This window comes from Patiria miniata, unplaced genomic scaffold, assembly GCF_015706575.1.
Source record: "Patiria miniata isolate m_02_andy unplaced genomic scaffold, ASM1570657v1 HiC_scaffold_8, whole genome shotgun sequence".
Lineage (NCBI taxonomy): Eukaryota > Metazoa > Echinodermata > Asteroidea > Valvatida > Asterinidae > Patiria > Patiria miniata.
The window spans coordinates 8,290,946-8,309,888 of NW_024037075.1; the positions used below are offsets into that span (position 1 = coordinate 8,290,946).

The 18,943-nt window shown below is 40.6% G+C and overlaps 1 protein-coding gene across 1 annotated transcript in view; it reads right to left on the minus strand.

Moving 5' to 3' along the window:
• The window catches only part of LOC119719213 (cullin-2-like), a gene marked incomplete at its 5' end in the record, with an annotated part of 48,968 nt that overhangs the window by 7,733 nt on the left and 22,292 nt on the right, over positions 1-18,943 (minus strand). The window contains 5 exon segments of the mRNA XM_038188583.1: positions 11,359-11,558; positions 15,019-15,085; positions 15,746-15,823; positions 17,159-17,305; positions 18,661-18,747. Coding sequence (XP_038044511.1) covers positions 11,359-11,558; positions 15,019-15,085; positions 15,746-15,823; positions 17,159-17,305; positions 18,661-18,747 — 579 coding nt within the window.

An 18,943-nucleotide genomic window follows, 5' to 3' on the forward strand; every position in this document is an offset into this window, starting at 1 on the left:
TGTACATCAGATTCGAACCGGCCACCCGATCCCGTTAGCTCGGTGGTCGAGTGGTAAGACATCTGCACTAGAAAGCAGGAGGTCGTGGGTTCGAGTCCCACCCGAGTGATTTTTTTCCAACTTTCACTCGGGAGGTAACACACTGAGTATACAGTGTTTAAAAAACGTCGGTGAAGGGCAAAACCTAATTTGATTTATATCACCCCGACGCAAAATTCCATCTTATAATAGTTTATGCGGTACCCGCTGCTATGTACATCAGATTCGAACCGGCCACCCGATCCCGTTAGCTCGGTGGTCGAGTGGTAAGACATCTGCACTAGAAAGCAGGAGGTCGTGGGTTCGAGTCCCACCCGAGTGATTTTTTCCAACTTTCACTCGGGAGGTAACACACTGAGTATACAGTGTTTAAAAAACGTCGGTGAAGGGCAAAACCTAATTTGATTTATATCACCCCGATGCAAAATTCCATCTTATAATAGTTTATGCGGTACCCGCTGCTATGTACATCAGATTCGAACCGGCCACCCGATCCCGTTAGCTCGGTGGTCGAGTGGTAAGACTTCTGCACTAGAAAGCAGGAGGTCGTGGGTTCGAGTCCCACCCGAGTGATTTTTTCCAACTTTCACTCGGGAGGTAACACACTGAGTATACAGTGTTTAAAAAACGTCGGTGAAGGGCAAAACCTAATTTGATTTATATCACCCCGATGCAAAATTCCATCTTATAATAGTTTATGCGGTACCCGCTGCTATGTACATCAGATTCGAACCGGCCACCCGATCCCGTTAGCTCGGTGGTCGAGTGGTAAGACTTCTGCACTAGAAAGCAGGAGGTCGTGGGTTCGAGTCCCACCCGAGTGATTTTTTCCAACTTTCACTCGGGAGGTAACACACTGAGTATACAGTGTTTAAAAAAAGTTGGTGAAGGGCAAAACCTAATTTGATTTGTAACAGCCTTATTAGTGAGGTACCTTAGTGAAAAAATCTTGACACAGTGGACAAAAGCACCATTTTTTCACCAAAGCATCTCCATGGTATACCTTTTCGAAAAATAGACGGACGCAAAAAATTGGATGATGGGAAGGGCACGTATGACGTCATTATGACGTCATCAGCTAATCATTACATGGAATCTATATAAATTGATAATATCTTCTGAACTACAAACATCACAACAACAAAAGTCGCATCAAATGAAAGGGAACAACAGGATCTTTCATTTAAGTGGTATGTCAGGGGCGTGGAATGTGGTTAAGGGTGGTTTTTGGGGCCAAAAAGCACTTTTTTTGGTCAAAAAACCTGATTTTTGGCTAAAATCATGTATTTTTGTTTGGCACCTTGTTTAACATGCAAACCGTATTTGTTATTGTGAGATTTTGTTTTTAAGTCAGAGAAAAAGGTTCAAATTCTATGCCAAAAGAGTTTTTGCAATTGATTATTATTTTTTATAATTGATTATTAGTATCTTAAATGCTTACACTTGTTCCTTAGATAGGTGGAAAAACTGCAGTTACCGTAAGGAAAGTTATCACCATTTTAGGGTATGGGCCAAAATGGGACTTAAGATTTCCTGTATTACCTTGATAAGGCCCAAAAAAATAGTTCTGCTTCCCATTACATGGCATTTGAAAACAGGGTTGGTAGGTAAGGATTTTTTTGTTTGTGTACAATCATATATAGAGGCGTCTGCGTGTAGTCAAGGGTGAAAGGGAGAAATTGATTGTTTTGGGTTCTTTTTTTCTCATTTTCCTTAAAACAAATTAGGGTAGGGGCTGTCAGAATAGGGTAGGTAGGGAAACCGGAAGCAGAACAGTTTACTATCATTTTTCTTTGGCCTAATACATAGTTTAGTTACCAGGAAATAGATGGTGTGCATTACTTTTATCAATGCATGCCCAGTTTGAGGAGACTTTTGAATCAAGACCTCCAACAAATCATGCATAGGCCTACGTTCTTTTTATATATCGAAAGTAAAAAAGCTTAAACTGTTGTGCAACAGCCCACAAATAAAAGCTAACCACTTTGTATTCAATATGTTGAAATTGATTTTTGAAACAATGCATTTAGTGGTGAGACTCCTATTTGCGTCTCAAAGTGCCTGAAAATGTAAAGTTGTCGTGGAATCGCCCATAAACAATGAGAATAAGTCAGAAGTAGGCCTAATCCATTTGGGGTCAAATCGGTTAGGATGTACTGGGATGAAATGGAGAAATGAGCAGCCCTATCTCCACTGAAATACTCCATTGCATAGCACAGCGTCTCAACATTAGCCTCTTCCAATAACATTCTAAGGACCAGGGCTACGAGGAACTCAACCAGTGTTGTAGTCGAGGCCACAACCTCCGAGGCCGAGGCCAAGGCCGAGGCCACAACCTCCGAGGCCAAGGCCGAGGCCGAGGCCACAACCGCGAGGCCAAGGCCAAGGCCGAGGCCACCACGTCCGAGGCCAAGGCCGAGGCCGAGGCCAGCTATCAAAACACGTAATAAAATATAAATCACTAAAACAAGGCTAAGATTATGTTGGAGTTTTAACATCTTTTTAGTTGAATTCACTGAGTTTTGGAGTGCCTGGCTTACAAATTTACAGCTTGCAATGGGTTTCCTCTTGTAGGTAGTCCGGAGAATTTTATTTTTTAAAGAAAGAAATCTCAAGTTTTGTATCACTGAAAGCAAATTACACGACAAAATCAATGGCGTTTGAATCAGGCTCATAGGTGTTTGCCCTTTGGAGATACAACAATTTAAATGGCCAAATTTTGAGTTTCTATTTTGTAAGATTTACATCATTTACTTTTAGCATGTTTTATAAATCTTATTTTCAAAACCTATCAAAATGCTTAATATCATAAGAATCCCCATAATATAAACAACAACTTGATTTTTGAATCAGGATTTTACCACTCATAACCAAAAAGTTACGACCCCCCCCCCCCCCCCGACTTTCGCACTGTCCAGGCGCGCGCAGAGCAAACACCGCGATGCGACCAGACAATGCCAGACAGCCCGCCGTTACGCACGGGCAAAGCATAGTTCCAATCCCGCTCCACACAACGGGATAAGTGTCCACGCATTATCACTGTTAATACCGCTAGTCAGGTGGCTTATGGTCGGAATCGTGACCGACTGGTCCAAAGCACCAAACTTGGCAGATAGATTCTTATAGCCCTGGAGAAGATATTTAGAAGGGGTGACACCTGAAATTCTTTTGGGAAGGGTGCCTAATTTGCATAAATCGTTAATCCCTGCCGTGTAATATATTTATTCCCATATTTGGGTATACTTTCATTTTTTTATTTTTTTTAAAGTGTATTTTGGTGATTCTACTTGCATATTCTTACTTCAAAAACATTTTGTAAAACATATAAGTCACTGAATAATTAGGAGGACAAAGTACAGAACCAAAATTGCTACTATTTTACCCTAAAGTTACGCGCATTTACCTTTTCCTCAGATATCATCAACTAGTCTCGCCAAACGTGGGTATTGATTAGCTTCAAATTCACAAAGTTACTTACTGGCATAGTTACCCTAACAAAAAAATAAGTGGGAAATCATGTGAAAATTGATAACATCTTGATGTTTAGCCCAAAAGACCAAAAAAAGGGGAGAAAATGTGGTTTCCGTAAATTGGGCTAGCACGGGGAAGGGTAAAGTGGGGACTTGAACAAGTTCAACGAAATCCCCCCAAATAAGAGATTATTGTTGTTTACAATAATTTTGTCTAGGCCAACACGTTTCTCAAAAATAATTTTGGGAATTTCCTTGAACTTGTTCCAGTCTCCCATGTTAGGCAACCCTTCCCCTACTTGTTAGCCTAATTTATGGACACCTCTTTTTTCCCAGTTTTTGTTTTCTGGGCTAATATCACAATGTTATCATTGTTCACAGGATTTTGCATACGGTTTTAATAGGGTAACCGTACCAGTAAGATACTTGGTGAATTTGAAGTTCATCAATGCTGATGTTTGGCAAGCTAATTGATGATATCTGGAGACAAGGTAAATGCGCGCAATTTTAGGGCATAATAGTAGCCATTTTGGATCGTTACTATGTCCTCATAATTATTCAGTGACTTATATGGTTTTGAAAATGTCATTTAAGTAAAGATATGTAAGTAGAATCCCCAAAATAAAAATTTCAAAAAAATAAAAAAATTGAAATTGCCCAAATATGGGAATAAATATATTACACGACAGGGATTAACGATTTATGCAAATTAGGCACCCTTCCCAACAGAATTTCAGGTGTCACCCCTTCTAAATATCTTCTCTAGGGCTATAAGAATCTATCTGCCAAGTTTGGTGCTTTGGACCAGTCAGTCGCGATCTTGAAGAAAATTAGGTCTAAGCCACCTGACTACGCGGTACCAGACAAAGTCTGGCAATGGCCAATCCCGCTCCAAACAACACGGCAACACGGAACATGCGTGCATGATATCACTCAGTTCATCAAAATGACCATGAATTCTCGGATCATCCGATTTGAATCCAATGGCTTCGAAGAATTTTAAGATCATGGCAAGAGGTAGGGAGTCCACAGGTTTTGGCCGTATATCTGTAATCACGCAAAATTAGTCAATTTCAAATTGTGCTTATACATGTAATAAGTATCAACATGGCTCTAAAAATACAAAAAAAAGTATCCTGGTACCATGAGGAATACTGACTCCTATTATTAAAACATTCATTCAGAACTTTGCATTCATTTGGATGGAAAAACGAATTCTGAAATCGCGCTTTCCATATCGACCATTTGCGCCAAACATTACCGGGTGAGCCGGAACTTTCATTTAAATCACCGTGTAAAAATAAAATCTACTTGATAATTCGTAATTGTTTTTATCATATCTTTATGAAAAAAAAATGGTACGGACTAGTACACTCGATCGTACCCAGAAAGTTCAGACTTTTACTGAAACAGTGGCCTATAAAAAGAAATGATTAAGCTTGCCGCACCTTGCCGCAAATCATTTTTAAAGGTCGGGGTACAGAGGCGAAACGAGAAAATTTTGTACAACACCGCAACCAGACTAGTCTACTACATGTACTACATGTTATTGTACGCAAATGGGATTGGTGCCAGACATGTAGTCCGGCACGCGGTAACAGTTATAACGCTTGCACGCACGTGGAAAGCTGAAGTGCAGGCTAGGCGAAGACGCTACGTACGTGAGTACGTTCAATGCAACCATTTCCAGTTCATTCGTGCGTACATTGTATATAAGTTAGTTTCACGGAACCCACTGCGTCAGAATGTCGAGGGTTTGATACGGTAAAAAATTAAAATTAATTAGAATAGAAAACACATCAAAATGGGCGGCCTCGAGCCGGCCTCGACCGATTCGCTGAGGCCGGAAGGCTCCGAGGCCGAGGCCAAGGCCGAGGCCTTGCACCTCCGAGGCCAAGGCCGACGCCGAGGCCGAGGCCATGAAAATCGGCCTCGAGACCTCCAACACTGAACTCAACACCACCATCAGAGGTATCCCTGTCGTAGAACAACTGTACCTCCTTGGCGAATTCAACGCCCGAGTGGGATCTGACCACAACTTCTGGCCCAGCTGCATCGTTCACGTTGGCGTTGGCAAGCTAACTGAGAATGGGCAGAAGCACCTCAGATCCCGTCACTGGCTTCAGCTTCATCTCATCATCATAGGAAGACCCTCACGAAACTGCGTTCTCATCACACGCAGCGCTCAGTGACTGTAATACAGACCACTCCCAAATAAACAGATCCACCGCTCAAGGCAAAAAAGATGCCCATATTTCAAACATCGCCAGGACGTCAATCCCAGATCTGTGCAACACAAGGAATCTCCCTCCTCGGTATCGTTAAGAAGGCCTTCGCCCTTGTAGTGCTGAACAGATCGCAGCTGCTAGCTGAGTGCATATACCCTGAGAGGCAGTGCGGTTTCAGAGCTGAAAGATTAAAGATCGACATTATCTTCTCCATTGTCTTCGACTTACGGCAGCTCCAGGAGAAGTGCCGAGAGCAGCGACGACCGATGTACTGACCGCCGACCTAGCCGATGAAACCCTTTGACCTTCGTCAGTAGAAAAGGCCTCTTCAGGCTACTGCAGAAGATTGGATGTCTCCAAGTCATCAAAACATTCAACTCCATTACCTTATCAGCATCGGACATATGATGTGCACAACAGCTGAGCACCGCCGAACACTGGATGTGATCTGTCCGGATCATCTCTAGCAACATGTCTGCAACGAGGTTAACACAAACTCGAGTGTAAATACCTTACCAGTTCGTTGATGCGTCAAAAATATGGAGATAATTGGAGAAACCAACCCTCCCAATAAAGGCATATAATGTTTCCGGAATCATCTGCCATGGTTCGATACACCTTATGGGTATACAAGCAGAATGACTGGCAACGTGAGAAGTTCCAAGTGGTCAATGTGCCAGGACCAGCTATCAATTGGCTCCCTACTATACGAGCCGAACGTACCCTACGAGCCGCACCCTACACTTGGTCAAAACCTACACTGGCACACTGCCCCCAAAGTCTCAGGCCCCCACAGGAACCAAATGGCTGACCACTACCACTCCGGTGAGAGACATACAAGACCTGAAGGACCGGCTCCCAACGCAGTTTGATACTTTCGACGACTTAGATACGCGCTCTCCTACACCTCAAGCCAGATACTCAGTCCAACATAAATCCGCCACATAGGTGCAGCTTTCATGCAAAACCAAAACCGCAGGCCGAGCTGAAAAAGACTGAGAAAGGCTGGGTCATACGGAAAGTCTCCCATCACACGGACGGGTGCAGCTCTATCACAGCAATTGCCAAAAAAGACGGCCCGTTCAGGATGTGTCCGGATCCCAAGCAGCTAAACACATAATGTTTTCTAAAGATCCCCATTCTTGAGGAGCTCAAGCCAGAATTTGCACTGGAAAGGTTCTCCTCCAAGCTAGACGTCAAAAGCAGGGTATTGTCTGCTCATCTAGGGCAGTCTGAAAAACTGACAACATACAATTTGGTTGTTAACAGCTTTCGTCGCCCATTCATCGTCTTCAGTAAGCCAAGATAATGGTCCCAAAAATATTGATGGCAAAATAAGCTAGATGCCTTGATGGAACAATCACCGTGACGACATTGCAGTATTCGGTCTCCCTTGAAGAGCATGACGAGCGGCCGAATGTCTCATCGCCCTGATGGAAACTGCTGGTTCCTTAGCATAGTCAACAATGTCTCACACTACACCCCAAATTGCACAGACAAAGTTGCTCCCTTCAGCGATCTTCTTCGAAAAGATGTACCATTTCTCTGGGAAGAGGACCATCAAGCTTCTTTTACAACCCTTAAACACTCCATCTGAACTCAGTCCTGGCTACGATTCTCCGGCACACAGGTATAGAAACCATCCTCAAAGTAGATGCATCTGAATGAGGATTGGGCAACACCCAGGAAGGTAAACCCATCGCATTTTCCTCAAAGAGCCTATAGATCCTCTTCCCAGAGCATATTCTCGAATATCGAGAGGGAAGCTGTGGCACTGCTGCAACTTCATTCGGCTCCAACTTCATTGTTGTCACTGACCATTAAAACCATTGGTTACTATCTGGCGTAAAATCCTAGCCAGTACACCACACCGGATACTACTTCGACGATATCTACAAACCTGGTGCTATGATGGTGATCGCAGATGCACCCGGCAGATTGCCCAACCCCTCCAAGCTCGACAACGAGACATGTGATGAATCTGTAACTGAGATCCACTGGGATAGGAACCCAACTGTAACCTATGTTACATTTTTTTGTCCGCCTATCTTTGGAATAAGTTTAAACATTTAAAATAGCAATAATCAAACTCTTTTGGCATAGTATTTGAACCATTCTCTCTGACTTAAGAACCAAAACTCACAATACCACTTACGGTTTGCATGTTAAAACAAGGTGCCAAAATGATTACCCCAAATCCATGATTGAAGCACCAATTTTGTTTTGTTGTACCAAAAAGGGTTTTTTTTGGGCAAAAATCCCACCCTGTACTACATTCCATCCCACTGACATACCACTCAAATGAAAGATCTTGTTGTTCCCTTTAATTTGATACCACATTTGTTGTTGTCATTTGTTGATGCTTGTCGTTCTGAAGATATTATCAATTTATATGTTTTTCAAGTGTAAGCATTTAAGATACTAATAATCAATTACAAAAAAATTATTATCAATTGCAAAAACTCTTTTGGCATAGAATTTGAACCTTTTTCTCTGACTTAAAAACAAAATCTCACAATAACAAATACGGTTTGCATGTTAAACAAGGTGCCAAACAAAAATACATGATTTTAGCCAAAAATCAGGGTTTTTTTTACCAAAAAAGTGCTTTTTTGCCCCCAAAAACACCTTTTACTACATTCCACGCCCCTAACATACCACTTGAATGAAAGATCTTGTTGTTCCCTTTCATTTGATGCGACTTTTGTTGTTGTGATGCTTGTAGTTCAGAAGATATTATCAATTTATATGTATTTCATGTAATAATTAGCCGATGACGTCATAATGACGTCATACGGGCCCTTCCCATCATCCAATTTTTTGCGTCCGTCTTTTTTTCGAAAAGGTATATAATGGAGATGCTTTGGTGAAAAAATGGTGCTTTTGTCCACCGTGTCACGATCCCTGGCATTTTTGTCACTAAGGTACCTCACTATATGGGAGTCCAAATGGCAAACAAGGTTTCGAGTGTGTGGTGGGTTTTTTTTAATGCTTATATGTGAACAGCTAGTATGCTTTCGTTAATACATACATGTGGACATTTTCAAATCTCTATCCAGGACTAACATTTATTAAACGAGTCTATAACAAATGGCTCTCTCAGTTGAATATGGGTCAACAATCAACTGCACATGGGTAAACAAGTTCAGTTCAATAAAGTTGTCTCTGCTGGAAATTTGCCAATTAGTTCTCACAGTTTTCATTACATTATATCTAATGTGAAAAGCTCAGCGCTTGCCCATGGCCTCTGTATATCAACTGTAGATGGGGCTTCTTCTATAGGTCTGCACATGATAAATGTGATTATGAGTCCCTCCTTACCCTCTCTGTGTGTACTGAGTGAGGGGCAATTGTGCATATAGCCCATACTTTTTCATTATTAGTCAGGCATGAGTTCTTAGTTCTAATTGAGTTACAATGTGGGTCATTCTATCAATTTGGGGTCAATTTAAACCTGTCCCTGTTGCATCAGACACTGTATGAGTTTGTCAATTCTGGATGCACTTCTAAATGTCGTTTTTCTCCAAGAGTGACTGCATAAAGCAAACTGCCTACCTAACAAATACAAATTTTGTGAAACCATTTTTAATGATACTTGAAAGGCCAACTACAAAGCTCAGAGGTAACAGGGACAGGAAGAATGACACACTTTGGACCCCAAATTTAAAGAATGGCGCATGGAGGATGAGCTACAGAAATGGCTACTGATTGGGATGACTAACAAACAAAAAAGATTGAAGTTTATCAAATTTGTTACCAATTATGACAAAAAGTGCAATAATATACAAATAATGAATGTTTGTGAGTGCAATGGTAAGAATAATTTCATGAGGTGACAGATCAAATGGAACATTTCATCTGTCACCGAATGAAATTATTCTTTCCATTGAACGAACGTGAAACATTCATTATTTGTTTTATATAACACCTGAATAAATCCTTGTCATCTGATTAGTTGACTTTTAATAGCCAATTTATTCAGGTTAAAAACTGTTTAAAAGTTCGACAAATTCATCATATTTATATTAATGCAAACTGTTCGACAGGTTAAGAACAATCATATTCAATTTATCTCGATTTAAAACAGCGCCACCACCAGTAGCAGGGACATCGTGCAATGGAAGTTCTATTCACAGTGCAATAGAGCTTCCATTGCACTATGCGCTGCGCGCCACGAGCACACCGTGCGCTGGTAGGAATAATTCAATGACATGTGATCAACGATCCACCAATCAGATGACAGGGATTTATTCAGGTGTTGTATAAATGATATTGTTATATCATGTGCTTGGATACTATAATTTCATTGGTCTAGAACAGCCACATGTCTGGACAATATGAGGGTGATATCGCACTGCGTTCATTGCACCAGTGCGGGGGCGTGTGGAACCTGCCGGCGCGCTAGCTTTGCGCAATGAGAACTGCAACATCAAACGCTCAGTCTCATGTCTGCAGGACTTCAGCACCTTCAGTTATCAAAGGTTACATCGCAGTGATTTAATTTATTTCACACACAGTAAAGTTACAACCATTTATCTTTTTGAGTTATAACAAAGCAATTGTTGACTGCTGTGATGTGGGAAATGTGATGTTGAACCTCTCTTGAGGCGCATAGCACCAAAGGCAAATGTGCGCCTAAACGTCAGCAGTGGTGGCTACCCATGACAACATATGGTGCTAGTTAGACTGTTAGGAGGTGCAGTGAACATCCAACCAGAAGTCTCCATGTTATTTCAATGTTTCTTTAACGTTGCTCTGATCAGCAGACTTATATGAGTAACCTATTGAAAAATGTTTATCAATGCCATTTGACTAAACTCCATTATAAATCAAATATCAAGCCACATATGTTTTTTTAATAATGAAGAAAAAAACAAAATCTATCTAATCCTGTTGGTTTCTTCAGCTTTTGGTTTAGATTCTGAATAAAAAACCAACATGTAACATATGTTGGCGAAATGAGACTGGGTAGGACTCACACTGCAAGAGAGAAAAAAAAAATTTAAAAGTAAATTCATTAGTTTGATTGATCTTTTTTTGGTCATGTTTTATTGGATTTGAAGTGTATTTAATAACGATCTTATCTTCATTGTTAAATACACACCCATAGAAGAATGAACAGAAAAAAAATTCTGAAACTCAAGAGACTTTTTCCTCAAAACCAATAATTATAACATTACCTTAAAGCCTTTATTGATAATCAATACTTTCGAATGGAACATCAAAATCCTTTTTCTCTACAGGGAAAACTTACTCCTTAATTTTGTCTGGTTCACATATATTTCTTCAGCACACATATCCACCAGTATTGGTGCTCAAGGCGCAATATCAATACCCTGCTCATTGGGCCCATGAAACATTCCAAATACCATCTCAGCTCCCTGGGGAGTATACAGATTGCCATTTCAGCGCAAAGCAGCTAAAATCAATCACAATAACCATCTCTGCCCTCACAGATACCCATTTACTCCTGGGTGAGAAGCAATGAGCGACAAAGTGCCTTGCCCAAGGGCACACGCACCACAACCCCAGGCTGGACTGGAACCCACAACCTGCAGAATTACTAGCAGACCACGAATTCAATGCTCCAAATGTTTAAAGTTTAACAGAAAGAAATGTACCTGTGCTTTGTTGTCAACCAGTTTGACATCTACTAGTGATTGAACGGTTCTCTGTAATTCCTTTTCACCAAGTTGCGTGCTTTCTAACAGTTCGCTGTAGCGTAGACATGACTGGCTATTGAAGAGCAGTAATACTGCCATTTGGAAGGTAGTTGCAGTCACAATATAACTCTTCTTCAGATAGTTGAGCTTGAGTTCACCTGTGTCACATGCAATTAAAGCATTTTTTACATTTACATATTTCTGCCTTCCCTGGTCTATCTAGTATCTTGGACAACTTGACTGCAGTCATGGCAGTAAAGGAATCATTCAACTCTAAATAGGCCATCAGCCTCGGTCCAAAATTGTGGCTACCGGTATCAAATGAGGGAATAATCGTCATAGCGATTTTTGGCAACAATACACCTTCAGAGTTGGAAAATATGTGATAGCATTACAGTGGTGGCAGCTTGTTGAGTGTTGTCACCCTTTTTTCAAAATGTCCATCAAAATGCTTGTTACCACTCTAGGGACGGTATGCCTTGTGAGTGCGCACTATAATCATGCCCTGATTTGATAATGACCAAACCCCCAGGCTGATGGCCTAAAAAGTGTTTGTTTTCATCTTGCTGTATTCATTCATAACTTCCAAACAATTGTTAACCCATTGGCACCTGTTCTACATTGTATTACATTGTAGCGATTTCCCAAAGGGGGCAGCAGGTGGTGAGGCCACCTCCTACATAGCAAGGGAAGTCAAGCCTCGTGGTTTATAACAATTTATAAAAAAACTGAATAAGACTGAGGTGCTGAATCTCTACCTACGAAATTTACAGGAATCTTTTGAATATATTTACCTAATTTTACTGATCTTTTGCCGATCCACCAGTCTAAAAGTCTAAAATATTTTACAAGATTGTATAAGTCACAAAAGACTTTGTGGATTGCGATCGCATGAATAAAATACCAATCAAACCACGCCCCTTCAGGACATGTTGTGCGCAGTATTTCTGTAACCCTTATTTACAACTCCGATGTACATATATCCCTTCATATAAAACATCACTTGATGGGGTTGTGGAAAGAGAGGAAAATGAGACCAACTTGCCAATCAAATGACAGTACAGTCCTTCAGTTAGCCTGTGCTCATGTACAAGGGAATTCCCCAAGAAGAGAAATAGCTTGCTTGTCAAATCACGTGATGGCTCCACAGTACATTATGTGCGCGCAATAATATTTCCTCACCTATGCTCGTCTGGTGTGTTGTTGACAACTGTTTTAGATATGAATTTTGAAATGCATATACATCACTGATCACGCACCTCGTAAGCAAAAATGTGGAGCTTTGCAGTTAATATTTCCGATATTCAATCCTGGGATTTTTTTTCTCGAAAATAGCAGACGATTCATCGCTACTTGCTGGTTGTTTTAGAACAATGTAAATGCAGGACTGCATTGGTTTTTGACGGGGAAGGACAAAGTAATCCGAGACAAACTTTTTGAAAGATGGTTCTGAAAGTTTCCTTAATTTTTTTTATGGATGTTATAAAAGCATTTTTAATTTTTAGAGAGCTTCCAATCGCTGTGAAAATTCCTACAATGATAGGAAACCTGCTTTGTTTGGACAAAATCAAATGTTACATCAATGAAAAAATACATAGCGGCAGGCAGGCCATATGGACACGAATGTTGGCGCGCTGCCAGCTGCCTTTGTATTCCTCAAATAAAATAGCTCACTTTGTGATATTTAAAGGGAACATGAAATAAAATTTTGATTGCATTTTTTTTGCTTAAATCAATAAAGGATGATGTTCTTAACAATATTTTGTGTATGGCGGTGTTTATTTTCTAAGATAAATGGGGGAAAATAATTTGTGAACATGTTTGGTCAAACTACTCCGCCCCACAAAGGGAAGCTTCATTAACATAAAACTTCGCGAGGGGTATGACGTGAGTGGAGGCAGAGACTTGCCGCGCTGCGGGGGCACCGGCATTGCGACTTGCATCATAATACATGTACATATACATTGCGGCACTGAAAGTTTTTCTGGTGTTTCGTTCGGAATCGAGGAGAAATAACACCCGATTTTCGGCCATGCCGACAAGGTGTGTGGCTGCTGGGTGTAGCAAAACTACCAAGGATGGAGTAAGCCTTCATTTCCAGTAAATCCGAAATATCGGAGCATTTGGAGAGCCAAAGTGAAGGTAAATACCAGAGCAAAGTGGTCCGGGCCCAGTGAGTTCGCTGCCCTCTGCGCTGCACTTTGAGCCGTCGTGCTTTGATGCTGGTCTTTACAGCAACTTGGGCATGCCCCTAAAAAAACATTGAGTCAGTGTCTGAATCATTAGAACTCAGATTCGAATCGGACGAATCTGTACCATTTTCATCGGATTCGCTAAGGAAAGAAGAGGACGGTCTTCGGAACTTTTACGGTCATGACGGTCGTCGTGTTCATTCGACAACGGTGGCACCGTGGCACGTCCACGTGTACTGTACATATCCCATGTAGACACATTCGTACGTGTGCATATAATGCCACGTACGGGTACGCGGCGGCTGCACATACACACAGCACAGTAGCTTCGCTAATCCGTCTCGTACCCAGACGTCATTTACGGGCCCTGGATTTCTCTGTCTTTGTTTATGTCATGAACAGCGCCCTCATTTGGAGTTGCCGCGAAAATCAAAAAGGGGGGGTTCAATTTTGGACGGCAAATTACCACACTAAACGTACACCAGAACCAGTTCTGCTTTTATTTCACATTTAATACACATAAATGAATGTATATATAAAATAAAATACGTTATGAAAATTTTGGACTGCATGTTTCCTTTAATATGCCATGAAGCTTTTAAAGGTTTTCGTTAGAGGATGGCTTCATCAGAAAGTTGTGCTATCAGTTTGTCTTTGATGCACTGCATATCTGTTTCGTTATCTGTTTCAGTATCTGTTTCCTTAAAGAATTGGGCGTTCTTTGAAGGCGTGTTGGAGTTGGCCATTTTTTTAATCGTCACACGAAGACTGGAATCGACACTCCGGAACCTGGAATCAGCTACATCAGAGAATTGATTCGTCCAAGAAGTGGAATCGCGATTCCGATTCTGATTTGGAATCGATTCTGTTAAATTTTAGTGTGGATTTGCCCAAGCCTAATAAAGGAGAGAATGCTTGACATTGATTTACGGCATGTGCTGCTAATCCTGATTGTGATGTTTGGGTATGATTCAGAGTTGTGCTGAAAGGCTTTCCAGACTCCTACTGCCATACAGGGTGTCAAAAAAGGGTGACCCACTAACAAGGGATAAGATAACTTTTTGATGTTGCGCTGCTGGAATACATAATGTGTATCTCTGTTGTCAACAAAAGATACAGGTTTCTGGCAAAAACAACCAGCCTTCCAGACTTTCCATCTCCTTGAGGCATCGCGCAGTCTAGAAAACAGTGTTTGTACGTGTCGTGATGTGCAGGCGTTAACATGAGCGGATACAGTGCGAGCAGCCTGTGCGTGCACTAGCGCAGTGCACTCTGACTAGTCGATCAGCATTGTTTTTGGTATTCCACACGGCCAGGGGCTAATGAAGGAATGTACGCAGCCCATTGAGTTATGGATGCAGCCCATATAACTCACTGCGCAATCAGGACTTGATGCACCAGTCTATGACAACTGATGACTGCTTACCTGTGCATAAATGATGCAACCATGTCAGCTTCCTGCCTGGAAGCTTCTCGCTGTAGAATTCCTCAAACTAAAAAGCAAAAGAATGAACATAAATAAGCACTGTTAGTTAGTGCAGTCCAAAGGTATGCAAGGAAAAAATTCAAAAATAACCATGTTCCACCGACAAGCCCTCACAAACCCCACGACACAGAAATCCAAATGTACAAAATAGTTGGTTACTGTGGTAGCTGCTGCAATATCAGATTCACACCAACAGGTTAACCCTAGCAAGGTCAGACTTTGGCCCAAGTGAGCAGGAGTTCCTGCTGTATCGTCCCACTCAAGCCACTCTTTCAAGTTGTTCTTGCAAGCCCTCGGACAACATGGAATATACAATGATATTACATTGGTCAAATCCTAAGATTGACTTTACATCTCCTCAATTCAAATTTCTAATCTTACAAATAAAAAAAAATTATTTGTAAGATTTTTTTTTATTTTTTATTTTCTTGCAGTGGAGCCAAATTCCCTAAAAGAAGATATTGTTCATTATTTGCTGTTCCACTATTAATTTCTAATGATCTGTTCTTACTCCCCTATTTTACATTACAACGGTTGATACAGCACAATGATAAATAGCATTAGGGAACATTTGTTTGTTTGTTTTTTTAATGCAATTACTTGACTGTTGCCTGACATCAACAATTCTACAGATAGTTACAAAAAAGAAATATGGACCCATACTCACCTTACTAACACTTTGTTCCAGCTCTTGTGGTATAGCAAATGGTGCAAGTGTTGACTGCCCCAAAGGCCATGATCCTGTCTGTAATAGTCAAATACATAGGACAATCATCAGACACACACAACATGTCTGGACAATCATAAGCTGTCATGTGCTAGGTGTCAATGTCTTGTACAAACTTAAAATGTACTAAAACTTCAAACTTGACATACCCTACCTGTTTTCATTGGAACAAATATGATAAGTTTCTGCTCAAGGTTACAGAAAAGCATATCAAGTTAAAATGTCACATTTACTCAAACTTTCTAAAAGGCACTTGTGACATCTGTCGGGATTCTGTCCCAAATGTAATTAAGGTTATGCTCTGTTGGACTGAACTGAATACAAAACTTAGTACCACAGGAAGACACAATAAGCATATTTAAATGCTGATCTAACTGGTAGCTGTCATTCAAAGTAAATTAATCCTAAGTGGTTATCAACTAAAAAGAAATAAACCCGTAACAAAAAGAAATGAACACATAACTTTGGGATGAGTAGTAACAAGGTTTTCTAAAGTCTGAAGAAAAACAATGTGAAAAAGGACAGTTGCCTTGTTAAAGAATTATTTCCCAAGGGAGCTGTCCAACACAGTCTGTACCCTGCGATATCAGCGAGCGTGGCTGCAGTGAACTGCCTTGTTTACTGCTAGGCTTACAATGTTAACCATGACAACTGAGAAAGGCTCCAGACCATGTGAAGCTAAGTGGGCAAACTTGACGAAGTGAAGGCTTTTACAGCGCGTGGTTTTGGGCCGAGGGGAAAGTTCTACGTGACCACGGAAACCGAGATAAACCACTTCAAGTGGAACTGGCTAAACTTAAAACGGTGTCTGAACGCTTGGTACGTTTGTAGTTTACAACCGGCCTCCCGTGGTGGGCGACTGTTAATACTCCTATTGATCATGGAGGTTCAGTACCCTAGGCAAAGTTACAAATGTATGTTCAGCTAATCAACAGAACTTATCTGACAGGATTTTGAATTCCCATTTTTAAAAGTATTGATCTGATACCCAACCCAAATTACATTTACAAAAAAACAATTCTTTAAAATGGCCATTGTTCTTCTCAATGTTTTGGATCAGCCTCTTTTTTTTCCGTCTCCTTGATCATTGTAATTTACTCACACCTGGTATCATGGTCCCTCAAGACTAGCTGATTTGAATACCCTATGGGTGAACATTGTTCAGAAATATCGACCAAATACTTGGTCCTTTCCTGAGCTATTAATACTTGCATGAATTCCAGTACAAAGCAAATTTATTAAGTAGCTGTGAACACTAATTGGTCACCTCGGGAAATGTGAATCGATCTTAAGAAAAATACAAAACTCAGCCAGCACAAGACTGGTTAAAAATTACAATTAAAATGAACTTACTGTCAGGACGTATATAGAAAAGTTGACACTGAGATCCACTTGCTTGTCCTGACAGAATGTGTTGAAATTGCCATTAAGTCCTTCACTAACTCCAATGTCTGTGAACATTCTGTGAAGCTTGTTGGTGAACTCGTAGCCAAAAGCTTGCTGAGAGGAAAACAAGGTAATAGTGACAGTCAGAGCATACTGAGCATGTTATGAAGTTATCACCTCTCATTCTTCTTCCAATCATTTGATTTTAATAGAGATAATCATTTCTCACCTTCTACCAAGTTGTACAATCCAACATGGAAAGCCTTAAATTACATTTTCTTCAAAAAGTTTAAATGACTTAGTTATTGTTTTACTGTCCTTGAAATAAGATGGATCCTACTTTGAGTATGCCTGTTTTAGACTGGCATTCTATTCCTAAAACTTGAATTGGGTACATGAAAATTTGACATACGAAAAAATGTAGCATGACTGAATGGGCTAAAATGACTAAAATGTTGAAAGATCACAATGTTGTACTTGTTCCGAACAACTCTAGAATGCCGTGGTTTTAGACCTCATTCTAGTTATGAGCAAGACAATGGCCGTGCATCTTCTATTCGCAAGAAAGTAGCAGGCAAGTTTCTGCGTTTTTTTCTTTTTCCTCCATTCAGCAATAATTTACATTTTTCGTCATCACCTTTCATGTTGCTGGCCACTCTCTCGCTACTTTACAAAATAGGAATATAAAAGTGACAAACAAAAGTTCAGGAACGGCAAGAAGAAACAAAAAACATAAACAAAACCATGCAATACAAACTGTTTTTAAAGCTAAGCCCCGGCTTAAGTGATTCAAATTCCTCTACTCTGATCACTAGTAAGAATGTTAGCCACTCCTGTATGTCAAATTAGGTTTTGCAAAACCTAATTTGATTTACATCACCCAACGCAAAATTCCATCTTATGAACACTCCTAATTGACACTAAATCAGTCGCGCAACCAGGGTATTTTGTTTTCCCGTTGTAATATAAACTTTTCATCCTGTCAGAAGTGTTTCCAGACCTCTGTGAATGGGAGTGTGACAACAAATTTAGTGTCACCGCATCCGTGCCAATACACAGGATATATTTTTGGTCGCCTGGCCTGTCAAATGGAAAAGCAGGGGTGTGGGGCTAGACACCATCTTCCTATAGGGCACACTGTTTGACGAAACATACCACTCTTCATCCCAGAACATTTTCCGACTGACACACGTTTTTGCACACCCACACAACCCCCATGTCTAGCAATGCCCATGTGTCCAGTTCCCAAATTTGCATTTATAATTCATTTTTATCGTCCTGATTTTTCATCTATCAGCGTCCCAATTTTGCTTTTAATATATCTAGCCTGTTGCACTCTGCCACTGTGCACCCCCAGTTACATGCCACTAATCCTTCTGGAAGATCACAAGCATTGTGCTTTATCAGACAGCAAGTGGCCAAGTTGTTGAGCAAGGTTTCAGTGTGATCTTCAAACAATGTTATCATACCTTCAATTTGTTGATCATAGATTCTTCAGTATCCATGGATGTTGACAAGCCGTGAATCAATCGCTTGGCTAACATACGTGCATAAAACTGTCACAAAATCAAAAAAGGCGATTGTCAATTCCTTAAATTTAACAGTTGCGGAAAAGACTTTGCTTTTGTACAAATATTTGTATATAGCTTTTTGAACTTTTGAACCTTATTGCCATATCCCAGGACACAAAACACTCTAAATTCACAATTTTGTCTTAAATTGTTTAGTTAAGTCCTCGCTAATTATTGGTCG